This window comes from Zeugodacus cucurbitae, chromosome 4 (genome assembly GCF_028554725.1).
Source record: "Zeugodacus cucurbitae isolate PBARC_wt_2022May chromosome 4, idZeuCucr1.2, whole genome shotgun sequence".
Taxonomy (NCBI): domain Eukaryota; kingdom Metazoa; phylum Arthropoda; class Insecta; order Diptera; family Tephritidae; genus Zeugodacus; species Zeugodacus cucurbitae.
In genome coordinates this window covers 57,629,967-57,646,222 of record NC_071669.1, presented here as the reverse complement: position 1 = coordinate 57,646,222, position 16,256 = coordinate 57,629,967, and the positions used below count along the sequence as shown (strand labels likewise).

General features: G+C 33.9%; 1 protein-coding gene across 7 annotated transcripts in view; it reads left to right on the top strand.

Annotated features, from left to right (window-relative positions):
• The window catches only part of LOC105220869 (protein still life, isoforms C/SIF type 2), a 297,627-nt gene that overhangs the window by 142,722 nt on the left and 138,649 nt on the right, over positions 1-16,256 (top strand). For all 7 annotated transcript variants that reach the window (XM_011197409.3, XM_029046004.2, XM_029046005.2 and 4 more), the window contains exon 7: positions 15,052-15,279. In XM_011197409.3, the coding sequence (XP_011195711.1) occupies positions 15,052-15,279 (228 nt within the window). The remainder of the gene's footprint in view (positions 1-15,051; positions 15,280-16,256) is intronic.

Below are 16,256 nucleotides of genomic sequence, written 5' to 3'. Positions count from 1 at the left end.
TTTTTTGTAATATAGTTTGTTTTTTTGATTCGAAATAGGTCTAAGTCTGTCTAATTTTCCTTCCTGAAAGTATTTTCATGGGGTCTGAGAGCAATAAAATGTCGATGGAGATGTGATCTACATACTTTTCATTTAAAAAAAGTAAAATGAAGAAAATTCGAACATGAAATTATATTTTATTTACAATGAGCAAAAACTTGATTACGAACTCTAGTCTTTGGTGTCTGTTGTCTTTCTTTCTGATTATGAAGGCGTTGGGAACGTTCAAAGTTCGACGGCCTAGTGCGAGCTTGTATATTTCTAATATTTTGTTCTTCAAGCCGTTGCACACGCTCCGTACTTGACTCTCAAGCGCGTACTTTGGAGGTTTTGGAATGTTGTTAAGCAAGCAGCTGCAAGCTATCTGTTACTCGACTGTCTGGCACGCGATTACGATGCGAAGAGAATGACTTGCAGGTCGATTTGCAGTTTCAGATTAAGATTCTCCATCACGGAGTCTTTTTGATACCCTCACCTGGGAACTATTTCCAGAAAGTTGAGATTCTAGCTATAAATATAGCCTATATTACTCAGCGTGAACGTAGCTTTCCAATGGTGAAAGAATTTTTGAAATCGGCACAGTAGTTTTCGAGTTTATTCAGTACAAACATACATAAAAATCTTTCCTCTTTATAATAGTAGTATAGATTATCGATGTTGATAGTTTTCAAGATAGTCGTTGAAAATTAATTCACCAGTCTTTCCCCTCTTTGGATGTAGTACATCTCAAGCAGAACTAATATCTGTTAATTGAACTCTGGAGAGTGTCAATCAACCATCTGTCATCCATTTTTAAACATCGACACAACAAACGCTGTTGAGAGTCAACAATTTGGTTTTTTTAAGGACGATTAATAGCCTGCGCGGCCCGATCTTCATCATCGGTCTCATATACCAAAATAAAATATTTGTAAATGATAACTTTAACACGTTCCTTAGAAACTTTAAAGGGTCAGCTACCTCCACCACGCCCTTATTTCATTCAATCATTTTTTTTGTGAATATTTGTGATGAAGATTTCGTCTGTGAGAGCTAAATGGACTTCCACAGCAATCATCGACTTCGGTGCTCATAATGCAGAATTGAGAAATCCATTTACGAGCTGTTGTTTCGTCTGGTGAATATCTCATAAATCACTTGTTTGACGACAATGAAATTTATATCGAGGTACTGTAAAGGAAAAGCCTAACTAAATATATGAAGACAATTGTAATAGTTCTCTGCCATAAAACTAAGTTCATTTAGTTTCATCAGCTTTTCGGCTTTAATTATAGAAAAAACACTAGATATTTTTCGTAATCAGACGAAAGGAATCAATAAAGCAGAGCGATTCTTAGACCTTCAAGGGTCATCGTCTTAATAAGCATATGTTTTGAACTCAGTACCCCTCGTAAAGTGCAACTATTTCTGATATTCTCTAGCACTTCTCTGTATTGTAGTATTTGGTATAATATTTGATATATACTATGTACCCTATTCTAGCTGGAAGAAACTTCTTATTTCTGAGTTTGTCGAACTTCGGCAGATTTGTTTCGTATCGAATAATTATGATGAGTAAACTGACTTTGTTGGTAAATTTGTCAAGCTTTACTGTTCATCGCAGTATTGTAGCGTACTTATTTCCGAGGAAGTAATGCCCGGTTTCACAGTTCGTACTTAAGTTGTCCCCAAATAAAATCTTAGCTAAGCATTGTTGTTGACTGAGTAGTCATTTGCGTTTCACAGTCGATGCTTACTTTCTGTAAAATTCTATTATGATATATGGCAGCACAATGAAAAACATTTGTTTACAAATACCATCTGACAAATTGAAATTATTGTTGATGAAAAATAACTTTGCGACGAATAAATTTAGAATCTGGGAAACAATAAAAGGACGCCGAATTTCACCGCAAGCGAGTGGGGACACCTATTGCAACTCGCAGGAAAGCATATAACCGTCATAGTATGCAAGAAATATCAAAATTTTTTTCAGCAAATAATTTTTATTTTATTTTTTTGACAAATAAGTCAATATTCAAAACAAAAATCAGCTGTTACTTAAGCACTGCTTAAGTCTCCCATCGTCAGTACTTAAGCAGAACTTAAGTATGAACTGTAAAACGCAATATTTCTGTTTTATCTTAAGCACAACCTAAGCACTGACTGTGAAAACGGGCATAAGATTTTCCAATTGCGATTTTTATTTCAAAGGTACTTTCGAACTCTGAACGTTTCTTTTTCTTTACGGAGGCCGATTGTAGAGTGTCCTCCAGGGCTCAAATTTCATACTTTTGAGCAACAACTCGCCAAAAAATGTATAACCACCAGTTACATAAATACAGTAGTCCAAGCTGTTGGATAGTGTCTGATCATGGGTTTCAGCAACTCCTGGTCTCTGGAGCCGGCAACTGTTTTTTGTCTATTTTCAGTCATCGAGACTCGACCAATACCCGGAAACTCAGTATTAAATCAAAGAATATTGAATATCGGAATACATTTTGCACCTTTCAGCGGTGATTTAAATCTTATTTGCACTGAAATGATTTTCGAAATATATAATACAAAAAAAAATAAAGAAATAATTTTATTTCTCAATTAAATCGCTTTAAAAAAATATGTCCACACACGAATGCCTTTGCTGACGCGCTCCAAATTGTAGACAGTCAGTGACCTGCTGTGCGTTTGCGTGTTATCGTGTGACTGCTTAATAATTGGTGTTGTTATTGTTATTGTTATTGTTTATGCCAAACACCTGCACCGATTCGCAAACACTTGTCGGCTGTTGTAAATATTCGCCTTTTTTCTTCTTTTTGTTGTTGTTGTTTTTTTGCTGAGTCTGTAGTAACAACGGCAAATTATTGTAATGCTAGGCGAGTGCATATGCAAACCAAACACACACAAGCACATGCGACTCTGGGATAAATGTATATATTAACGCCCATTAAAACACACATTTCCCTTGCACACACACACACACAACGGAGATTTTTTGCTTCGAACTTTCGAGTGCACAAATGAACGGGCAATTTTCGGTGCCCGCATTGTTCTGCCCCAAAAAGGACCTACTACACACTCCGGGTGTATAAGTAACGTTGTTGCTTGCTCTCATATCAATTCATGCAGGCCAATGAACAATGGCTGGCCCAGCGACCCTTCCACTCCGCCTGCATTGTCATATTGATTGCACATATACATGTGTGTGTGTGTGTTTGTGGGTTAATTGCTTTATGAGCGCACGAAATTTTCGAGTTCAACAACTGTATTCTGCCACATTTGCACCACATGTATGTACAGCTGTGTGGCAGTTTATCGACAACCGACTGAACGCTGGCTAACCGTTTGCAAAATTACCGTTCTTTAGCAGCTGCATACCGTTACCGTTGAATGTGTAATTGCAGGTGCACAATAACATAATATTTGTGCAATTGAAGAATGGCTCAGGCACCGTTGCCTGCACTTGGGTCAACACCTCGACTCGGTTCGCTGATTGCGCATATGGAAATGTGAGACATATTTATTTACTTTTGTATCGCATAAAATTGGAAAACCAAAAAAAGACACTATTAAATGTTGTTGTTATTCTCACTTGAAAAGGGACAAATATTGAAAACAATACTAGTGTGGTGGAATTTTTATGTTGTCGTTGTCAACAGCTGCTGATATTTGAGGGCATTAAAAAACACTTTGTTGTAGTTGTTTTTGTTGTCAGCGGTCCTTCCAATATTTACATGATTATTTTGGGCCCTTGTTCTGGAGTTATATCCAAACATGAGAATCTGTTTAATTAAAATCAGCTTGGAATCTCTCAGTAAAACTGATTGCGGTGTAAAGTTATAAAAAGTACCCTGCAGAGACGGATTCCAAAGCTCCGACTCAGTTTTAAACTAATCTCACAACGTTTTCGAAAACACCTCAAAACAAGTATTATGCTTTCTCTATGGAGAATCTTATCTTTTAGAAAATCCAAATATTATTCTAAACAAGATTTCGTGGCACTTTTCTCAGTATACATATATGCTGTAAACGAACATATCTTCATTGAAACAATGGATTATTTTGAGGTTCTCTGTAGCAATGATTATTCTTGTAGATCTCAGAATAATATAAATTCTGTCAAATAAGTACCCAGAAATTTGAAATAAAACACAAACAACTTATCAGTCATCTAAATTTATTATATCCCCTTCAAAATAGGCCCCTTCTGAGGCAATACACTTCTGCTAACGAACAATCCAGTCATCGAAACACTTTTTAAGGCTATATTGCGGGATGGCCTTCAGTTCTCGTTGCCAATTAGTTTTGATGTCTTCAATGCTCTCAAAACGGGTTCCACGAAGTGGTAATTTAAGTTTTGGAAACAGGAAAAAGTCACACGGGGCCATATCTGGAGAGTACGGTGGTTGTTCGATGATATTTGTTGAATTTTTGTTCAAAAACTCGTTCACAAAGATCGCTTTTTGATTCTCTTTTTGACGAAAATTCAAATCTTTTGGCACCAATCGCGCCTAAAAATCAACAACAAAAAGCAAAGTACTTCTTCACAGTTGTCTTTTTCGTAAATTTGAAATATCATTTTTCAAAGCCCAAGGATACGTATAGCAGAAAAATCCATCAATAAAGGGTATACCGAACTACCGAACTAATTTTGGTTCTGGCAATAACACTATTATTAGTAACATGAATTTTCAAACGGCAATACAAAAGCAACAAAGCAACTCTAATTAGAACAATAATAACGAGCGGTCAACGGAGTATCCCTTATCAAATGTTAATCAGGCAAAAGTCATTAGTTGAGAAGAAACACACACAAATATATTTGCCGAACTGTGTAACATTTCACTATTATATTGAGCATACTTTAAGTACATGTAATTAATCTTAATAGCGTGTTACCACAATCTAAGGAGCATTGTGTAAACTTTGCAATTCATTCGGCTTCAAATAGGCGAAGAACCCACAGTGTTATCGCACCACTTCACTCAAGTGCCACGAATTGCTAAATTCTGTGTTTGTTTGTATATAATTACATATGTTTCAAATGCTTGCCTTAAAGGGTTAAGGATTAACCTTATTAATTGCTTGCTTGTCCAATGTTTTATTGCTAGTAATAAATTATATAACGCCAGCAATTAAATGAAAATTTGATTAGAAATTACAACAATTTTTTTTTTATCATGGAGATGAGAGTAGTTTGATGAGGGAGTAGATGAGAGTAGTTTTCAAAGGTTCTAATTTAGTTTGGGTTTTAACAACCTTTTCCATGATGCACAACCTACCAAATGTAACTATATGATTGCCCAATTTATTTTTAACCTTTCGCAACAAACACAAAGACACTCATAGACTGCTTTTTACACATTTTCATTCGAGAACTCTTTCTTTCTTTGTAACTTGGCTTCAAATCAATTGCACTAACTACCACTAAATGCGTCTATGGTCAAATTTAGCAAGACTATATTCTAATAGCATTTTCGCACAGGAGTTAATTAATCAATTAAGGCAGTAGTCTGCTTTACAGGCTTAATATAATCGATTTTTTTGTTTTGTTTTAAATCTCTTCCAAAACTCTTGGATAGTTAGATATGTCTTTAAAATTCCAGAGGCCAATTCGACATATTTTCGAAGCTAGAACAGTTTTAGTGGCCGAGCGTCGAGCAGGTGCGAATGCTCAGGCAAACCCGACCGAAAACTTTAAAGCGCGTTTTCTCGAGTTTTCATTTTCACAAGTGTTAGAAAACGGTGCCGGCGATAGCAAAAAGAAAATACAAATGTCCGATCGTAAAAAACCAAAGTGATCTAGCTTCAGTATTATATTATCTTCTATTTGAACTAAAAGTTCGAAAAAATTTGGATTTTTATAAAGTCTTCGGTATTTTTTTAGTTCATAAAGAAAAGAAACTTATAAAAATTAAAAAAAAAATACTTACAACTTTGAAAAAATTTCAATATTTTTTAATAATAAATATTGTTTTTTATGCCTTAAATATAGTACACTATCGTCTTAAAATTCCGTTTACCGCAATCATTTCCTTCCCTTTCAAAAAAAATTGCTAAAAAAACGCTTTGTTTCGGCTTCTAAAGCAGACTACTGCCTTAACCGGCCTTTGCTCGATTGAGGCTTTGATTTAATTCGATTTACCATACAAAATAAAAATCGAATTTTTCCACTTTAATTTCAATCGAATACAAATTGAGTTGAAAATGGATTGTAACTCTGTGGGTAGTTGTCCACGCTGTAAATTTGGCGGTGTTTATTGACAAATAGCAATCAGCTGATGAGCAGCAAAACCAAAAATGTATAACAGCTGCAGTGTTAATTGAGTATCTGGCTGTATGAAAGACAAAAACTGGTTTCTCAATTATAATCTGAATAATTATATATTTTGAATTGAATTTTAATCTACTTGAAAATGAAATGCGAAATCGACTTGAAAATGATAAAGGGTGATTTTTTAAGAGCTTGATAACTTTTTAAAAAAAAAAAACGCACAAAATCTCATCGGTTCTTTATTTGAAACGTTAGATTGGTTCATGACATTTACTTTTTGAAGATAATTTCATTTAAATGTTGACCGCGGCTGCGTCTTAGGTGGTCCATTCGGAAAGTCCAATTTTGGGCAACTTTTTCGAGCATTTCGGCCGGAATAGCCCGAATTTCTTCGGAAATGTTGTCTTCCAAAGCTGGAATAGTTGCTGGCTTATTTCTGTAGACTTTAGACTTGACGTAGCCCCACAAAAAATAGTCTAAAGGCGTTAAATCGCATGATCTTGGTGGCCAACTTACGGGTCCATTGCTTGAGATGAATTGTTCTCCGAAGTTTTCCCTCAAAATGGCCATAGAATCGCGAGCTGTGTGGCATGTAGCGCCATCTTGTTGAAACCACATGTCAACCAAGTTCAGTTCTTCCATTTTTGGCAACAAAAAGTTTGTTAGCATCGAACGATAGCGATCGCCATTCACCGTAACGTTGCGTCCAACAGCATCTTTGAAAAAATACGGTCCAATGATTCCACCAGCGTACAAACCACACCAAACAGTGCATTTTTCGGGATGCATGGGCAGTTCTTGAACGGCTTCTGGTTGCTCTTCACCCCAAATGCGGCAATTTTGCTTATTTACGTAGCCATTCAACCAGAAATGAGCCTCATCGCTGAACAAAATTTGTCGATAAAAAGCGGATTTTCTGCCAACTTTTCTAGGGCCCATTCACTGAAAATTCGACGTTGTGGCAGATCGTTCGGCTTCAGTTCTTGCACGAGCTGTATTTTATACGGTTTTACACCAAGATCTTTGCGTAAAATCTTCCATGTGGTCGAATAACACAAACCCAATTGCTGCGAACGGCGACGAATCGACATTTCACGGTCTTCAGCCACACTCTCAGAAACAGACGCAATATTCTCTTCTGTACGCACTGTACGCATTCGTGTGATTGGTTTAATGTCCAATAAAGTAAACTGAGTGCGAAACTTGGTCACAATCGCATTAATTGTTTGCTCACTTGGTCGATTATGTAGACCATAAATCGGACGTAAAGCGCGAAACACATTTCGAACCGAACACTGATTTTGGTAATAAAATTCAATGATTTGCAAGCGTTGCTCGTTAGTAAGTCTATTCATGATGAAATGTCAAAGCATACTGAGCATCTTTCTCTTTGACACCATGTCTGAAATCCCACGTGATCTGTCAAATACTAATGCATGAAAATCCTAACCTCAAAAAAATCACCCGTTATAAGTTATTTGTCTGCAATTGGCTGAATTTTTTAATAAAAAAAAAGCTACGGTAGATGTCGCTGCTGAAAATATTAATCAGCTGGTGAAACTTAGCAACTTCTTATGAAAAGCAAAACCAAAAATGTATAACAACTGATCGGTTATCGAGTAGCCGACAGTGTAAAAGGCAAAAAAGGGTTTTTCAATGAAAATTTTTATTAAACAATTAATTTGGGTGTCTAAAAATGCTATTAAACTAATTGACTGTACGAAAAGGTTATAACAATCAAAATTCAGAGCGATCTGATAATTTTCTATTCTGTATGAATTGTAAAAGCACTGTCAAAACTTTAAACCACTTTAATGAATTTTCAGTTGACAGTAATTGACTCATTTAAAGATTTTAATAAATCAGATTGAAATCTAACGCCGAATAAGAAGATTCCAGATCAATTGTTCTTACTATCAATAAACTAAAATAAATCTGAATGTCATTCTCGGGTCTCGAATATACATATACCCTAAAGAAAGAAACCAATGATTTCTGTGTTTAATATGATCTATTTATTTTACATTTATCATTGCGTATCATAATTAAACTACGCAGCTAAAACGCTTAAATTAAGGCAATTTAATTACTCAATTTATTAAAAACTCGCTGCATTTTCTTTTAGAATTCACTTTATGAACACATTTTTTTTTTTACAAAACTTAATAATAATAAATAATTAATAAAGCTTAAACAAATAGCTGACTTTTTATACAATTCTTGCTGTTTTACCATATAATTCCAAGTAATTAATCGTCAAAACACACTCTCGGTTTTCATGCCGCATATTTTAATTAACTTTAATAACTCAGTCATTTGAAATCTGTAGCGCTTTTTTCTAATGATATAGCAGATAAAAAACTGGCTAATGGCAAGTATGAAAACACAAACAAACACACATTAAAAGTGTTGCCACCAAATGCAGCTTAATTACTTCAATTAATATTTTATAATTTTCGTGGCCGTCGCAAAAGCTAAATGCACGAAATAGTTTGTATTGTTTGCGTTAAATTGCGGAATACAATTGAAAAAAGTAAAATAATAAAATATTTATGGTTTTTCAAAAAAAAATTATGAAAAAAAAATTTGAAATGAAATGATGGATTCGGTGTGGAAAAAATTCAAAAAAAAAAAAAACCAAATGCATAATTAAAACTAAGTATTGCAGCTGTAATTTATTAATGGTTTAATGTTATGTATGTTTGAGCAAATTTGTGCAAAAATATCAATATTTATAAGTGTACATATGTGTAGTGTTTACACTTTTGATTTTGTATATTTTACATTGGCAGTCATAATTACCGCAATGAGTATTAATTATGACAATAATTAGCAATACATGACAACAATTTTTTTGTGATTTTTTTCAACGCGAAATTTTAAAGTGTAGCGAAACCACTGCAATGAGGACCCTTGAATTTGACTTCAAGTGCCTTTTTATAAATTCAGGCACTTGAAGTTTGCTTAAGTTTTACTTCTCGATGCTAGTTAACAAAATATACTGGATTACTGTATAGACATTGTGAAGTGGAGTTTTTTACGTCAAAAGGAAAGAACTTGAGAAATTTTGTTCGTGATTCAGGCGAAATAAGTCTCGGGGTTTACTATAGTCCTATAGTCTACACTTATGTAATAAAATACTTTTTCATACCCACCTAGTGCTACTTCAGCGCTCAAACCTCAACTCGATGAGAGATATTTCAATAAGAGTATTATAACATCAAAACTAAAATCATTTTGCTTAACTTGTAAACGGTATTTCGAAACATGCTTTTCCTCAAAACGTGATGCCTATATGATACATTTCTTACACTATACGTCAAAATCGGATATTTCTGGATATTGCACCAAATATCTGGAGATTCAGTCTTAAGTGAAAAAGTATGTTCTCCGTTTTTCGAAGTTAGCCTCAAAAGTCGAAATATTCGAATTATGAAATTTAGTTTACTGGAAACGCCATCCGTTTTTCGAAGTTAGCCTCAGCCTTAGTCGAAATTTGCAACTTCGAATTACGAAATTAAGCTTACTGGATACGCCAATAATAATTATAGTATTTAAATGACCAAAAAAAGTAAAAATATGGGCTTAATCTACCTTTCCTTCTTGTTCCATTGATATACAGTAGTTTTCCGAAATAACGAATATTCGTTTTAACGAAAACCGAACAAGCAAATTTGTTACATTGAGTACCGTAAATAACGAACATCGAGAATTTGTAAGCATAAAATTATTGATCAGCACCAAATAGAAGTATCACAATATATCATTGGGATGTTAGGAAACTATTACAAACCAAGTTTCATTGAAATCGGTCGAGTAGTTCCTGAGATATGGTTTTTGACCCATAAGTGGGCGACGCCACGCCCATTTTCCATTTTGTAAAAAAATCTGAGTGCAGCTTTCATCTGATATTTATTATGTGAAATTTAGTGTTTCTGACGTTTTTCGTTAGTGAGTTAACCCACTTTTAGTAATTTTCAACCTAACTTTTGTATGGGAGGTGGGCGTGGTTATGATCCGATTTCTTTTATTTTTGGACTGCATTAGGAAGTGGCTAAACAAAACGACTGCGGAAAGTTTGGTTTATATAGCCCTATTGGTTTGCGAGATATGTATAAAAAACTTAGTAGGGGGCGGGGCCACGCTCACTTCCCCCAAAAAATTACATCAAAATATGCCCCTTCATAGTGCGATCCTTCATACCAAATTGTATTTCCATAGCTTTAGTTATGGCTTAGTTATGGCACTTTATGTGTTTTCGGTTTTCGCCATTTTGTGGGCGTGGCAGTGGTCCGATTTTGCTCATTTTCGAAAGCAACCTTCCTATGGTGCCAAGAAATAAGTGTGCCAAGTTTCATCAAGATATCTTAATTTTTACTCAAGTTACAGCTTGCACAGACGGACGGACGGACAGACAGACAGACATACATTCGGATTTGAACTCCACTCTTCACCCTGATCACTTTGGTATATATAACCCTATATCTAACTCGTTTAGTTTTGGGTGTTACAAACAACCGTTATGTGAACAAAACTATAATTCTCTCTTTAGCAACATTTGGTGCGAGAGTATAATAAATAAATATACCACGAGAAAGGTCACTTAACGATATTAGCAACCGTGCCAATTTAAAAAAAAATAATAAACTTTTAAATTTTTCAAATATCCACCTTTTAAGCACTAATAACATCTGCCATAAAAGCTTGACCAGAACATTTTATATACCATTGAATTAAGAAGAACATTTGGAACAAGTTTGATCCAAGCCGAGTGATGTACAGTGTTATTATGGCTCTTTTATCTTTCTACTTTATGTAAACATGGCCAAATGTCCAGCATTCACCAGACTTTATTTAAAGTACCACGGTAGGCACACCTTCGTCGAACACAGTGAAATGACTGGAATGGACATTAGTTGACTTAAGAACTTTATAATAGCGTTCAAGCGCTTTGTCGTATCTTGAAGGTCTTAAAGATTCGTCAGGAGTACTCAAAAGTCACAAAGGACAGTCGATTCTGTCTAAGTGAGATTCTATGTAGTTGCGGAGTTCTACCCCTTAACATAACCTAACCTAAAAACTTCAAGGGTCAAAAACAACAATTGAGTCCATTTTCAGAATTTTCAAAGTTTTCGGAATGATATAGAAAGGCATTGTCTAGTCCACTCCTACATATCATATAGGTACAACATTTGAAAGATTCTTTACAAATGGCCTGCTTTCTAGTAGTGGATTGCAGAAAAGTAACAGCTTTTATATTTTGAATTCATCATTATTTCACTCGTTTGCCTTTACTTTGAAGAGTTTAAGAAAACATCACAAGGAGCGTCATCTGCCGGAAACTAAATGAACTAATATAAGACAACTTAAAGTACTATAACCTCAAATTTTTTCTGAACTTCGAAGACGAGAATCAAATAATTACTTAGTCTAACACTAAAGATTCAGAACAGAGTTTTGAGACTCCTTATTTAGAAGCTTGAACAATTATTTACTCAAATTGAAGCATATATCGACAAGAGCGCCACCTACCGAATGGATTAGCCATGATTATTAAAAACCCACTGACAGAAAAACCTTTTTTATTTTACATAAAAAATAGTTCCATAACAAAATAAATATATCGAAATTCAATCACTGTTGTGAAACCATAACCAAAAATATCTCTGAAACCTAGATAGTCCAGTGTATACCGAACAAACTAACGAAATGAATGTTCATCATCGTGAACACTTCTACTCGTTTATGCAGATTTTATTTCAACTTACACGAATTTACCGCTCGTTTGGAACAAATTATTGCAAAAACCCGTTATGTCAATAAATTTGTACTTACACACTAGGTAAGCGAGCACCATTGAAAAAACTTTGCTACATTTAAGAGCGCTTTTTCCCACAACTCGTTTAGTGCTTGTACGGCACTTTGATATTGTATAACTTTAACACCTACAATAAATATTTAATTAAACATTATTTCACATTTCAAGCCGTATGCTGTTACACGGAATTGCAGGCTTTTAACATGCTGTGAAGTGTTTTTGCACGCCGACATTTTTTTTTATTTTCAGTAAAATAAAATCAAAATATTTGTGGCATTTTTTGGACCGCAAAGCAGTATGCAGGCTACCGCATACAGTGTGCGGCGGAAGTGTTCGTTTTTGTTATTGGTAAAGTGTGGATTTTTAATGAAAATATAAATGGATAATGAAGTCTAATTTTTGGCAAGTCAAACAAGTTAGTGCCATATATTTAACCTAAAAAAAATCTGGAAGAATATGCTTTTAAAGTGAATTATTAGGGACAAATATGAAATTTCTCATATTAAAATTTTATGAAATTTAATATTTGTTTGATTTGAAAACACTTTTTAAATATTTTATTTAATATTATGGCAACCTTTTTCAAAATTGTTTTTTAATTATTAATTCCATTTTGCTTAAAAAAGAGTTATATTCAAAAACTATCTTTTATGTGAATACTTTTTTGGAATACTGTACTGTACATAAACATACTATATATAGTCATGTGAATAAACATATCAGATTTATTTACTCAGTTGACAGCGCTGGTCTACCGCCAAAAGCATATAACTCAAATACTCTGTAGGAAATTGGAAGATTTAAATTTTAGGTGGATGGATGAGGTTACAAAAAATATTTTTTTTTTTTTAATATTTGCAAAAATTATAAAAAAAGATAAAGTGAGTTTTATGAAAAAAATATCTAAAATATTTGAGAAATAGTGTTAACTTTGGGAAATCTATAAATATTCTGTGTTATATGCATGCTACAAGACGACTGTGAACCAATCTAAAAATATTTTCGGTTCATATTGTTAAGGAATTAACAGTTAGTAATAGCGTTTTAGACAGCCCAATTGATTGATCTATTACAATTTTATTGAGAAACCTTTTTTTGCCTTTTACACTGCCGGCTACTCGTTTAACGATCAGCTATTATACTTTTTTGTTTTTGCTTTTCATAAGAAGTTGGTCAGTTTCATCAGCTGATTGATATCTTTAGTAGCGACATCTACCGTTGCTTTTTTTAATAAAAAAATTTAGCCAATCGCAGACAAAGAACGCATATCGTACGTCTTTGTCGCAGAGTTGCATTTTCAAGTCGATTAAAATTCAATTAAATGTAAATTAAGATTTTATTTGGTAGGGTAAATCGATCTTAATAAGCATTTTAATCGAGCGGAGACCGGTTAATTGAACAATTAGCTACTATCTAAAAACGCTATAAGACTCTTCCTAGGTTTTTGAAGCTTTTTTTATCAGCTTCATAACGAAGTAGAGTTATTTCTTACGCTGACCATTCACATGACATAATTCTCAACTGCGGAAAGAAATATATAGAACTTTAGTGATCGTTTCATGGCATCGATTCCTTAAGAACTACAATATTCATGTTCTATAAAATAAGGAAAAATATAGGAAATTATTCCTGGCAGACTCCATGAAATATACAAAAAATATATATATAATATTGAAAAAATATATAATAACAAAAAAATCTGGTAGAAACCGAAATTTAAAATTTTCGAAAAATTAATATTTTTTTAGCCAGCCGTTAGAGCAAAGTCAAAATCTTTAATAAAGAAGTGTGGTCCAAGTGATAACATAGCATGTTCAAACCCCAGATCCACCCTACGGTTATCTCTAAAACCCTTGTAAGAACTATCCGCAGCTAACTACAGTGCATTCTGGGTGCCATGTGAATTTCTAGAGATGCCACTTGTTGAAAGTTACATAAAAGGCATTAATCCTTCACCACTAATTTTCTTTTCATACACAGATTAAAAATCAGTGTAAACTAGAAATCGTTTTTGAACTTACTACTTTATTAAATTTTATATGAAAATTTCCTACGGGGTCTATCTATATGTACATATATACATAAGTATGCAAATATTTATGACAGCCGCCATCGAGAGAACGTAGCTCGCACGTGCATTTGCTACTTGTAGTTGTGCAAATGGATTGACAACATCAATCCTGCCGCAGCTAAATGGAGCACGAACGCGACGAATTTTCACTTTGAAAATTGCGAATTGCCTCCACGGCAGCAGACGCAAAGTGCGACTGAATATTTATATCAGCACAAAGTAAATCAATTTATGGACATGCCTTTTTGTTGACTTTATATATATATATATTTTGAAATAAAATTTTTTGAATTTTTTAATTTTAAATATATTTATTTATATACTGTAACATCTCACATATATCAATAACGGTATTAAACAAGTTAACATGGCCTTTAATAACGGTAAATAACAATATTTGCCACAAAATGTTTTTTTTTTCATATGCAACACTCTGTACTTAGTTGAAAAGGTAGATGGAGAGTGATGGTCCATAAATTTTAGACAGAAAAAATAGAGAAAAAAATCTTAAGAGAATTGAAAAAATCTTTAAAGCATTTTTAACTACATATTACTTAAAGATGCTGGTCAATAAAGTCATTTCAAAAGGGAAATATTTTCTCCTTTCCCTCTCCATCTGATCCGTCACTCATATCAACTTAGACAACTGGTAATTCTATATTGCACATTTATGCAACTTTAAAGCAGCTCCAGCGTTGCCATATCGTTTATGTGCATATGTATTTTGAAGCATATATGCACATAAGCTTCTCTCTTACTTAACATCCCACTTACGATTTTCGTAAGATTTTTCACAACTATCAAATATTTTTTTCATATTTCACTGACATTCATTTTGTATTTTTCTTCTTTTCTTTTACTCACTCTTTTCAGATGAATTCACGTGACGAACCGGAAAAAACCTTCAAAGTTGCCATGCCTGATAATGCTTACGCCACGGTTTATCTACGTGACGCCATGTCGGTGGAGGAGTTTTTGGCCAGCGCCTGTGCTCGTCGCAATCTCAATCCGATGGAGCATTTTGTACGTGTGAAGAAGCGACGTGACATGGAGGATCACAACTACTTTGTGCCACATCGCAATGATTTGATTGAAAATTACGTAAGTAGAAAATGAAGTAAAGAAAACAACAGAAACAAATATGCTACCATACAGTATTTAATGTATGAATTCATATAATATTATGAAGGCGAAAATTTGGGGGAGGTTTTATGAAAATTTCTTTGAGGTTATCGAAAGTCTCAAAATATTGATGATATTAAGAAACATTTTAAAAATAATGGAACCTATATTAACACCCTTTATTTGAAAAAAAAATCCTGTGGTTTGTGATAGTCCCGTTAGTTTGTGACCAGCAAATTGTTGTTTCAAAAATACTCAACCAAAAGTTTTTTTGAAAAACGAGACCTTACAACATTAATTGACTCACGGTAGAACTAAAAGGTTCTAATATATTCTCAGTACCCCTCTGAACAAATCTGCGTTTCTTGTCTTGAGAGACCTAACCAGAACATTTAGTTATATTAAAAAAAAAAATTCTTAAAACCAAATTTTCGTGTTTTAGGTTTCGGGTTCCCGAAATTTCAGCATTTCTTAGCTCATAAAGTTCTGAATTTTTTATTACTAGAATCTTTCAATGTGAAACTTGTTTTATCTTTATCACTTTTGAACCCTTAGGCTCAATTCACACCGGATTAGTCAAGATGTCTTTTCTTGTCTGATACGACATCATCCCATAGCTTCATATGTGGCAGCCCACACCGAAGAAGATGAGACCAAAACGCATGTTCGCTTGGTGTGGGTTAGAGCAAAATACGTTTTTGTGTCTTATTAGTCAAAGACATTTTTGACTAATCCGGTGTGATTTATAAATTATATAAATTTTGAGTATAAGAAATAATAACCGATATAGGCAAATCTATGCTTTGAGACACTCAAAATGTTATTGATATTCATATGACTCACACTTCTATTGTCCAAGAAAAAGTGCCGAGTTTTCACTTTGGTTCAAGTATTTCAAGCAATGCCCTCTTAACCATGAACTCTAGTTTCTTCAAAAACTATTAAAAAATCCATAA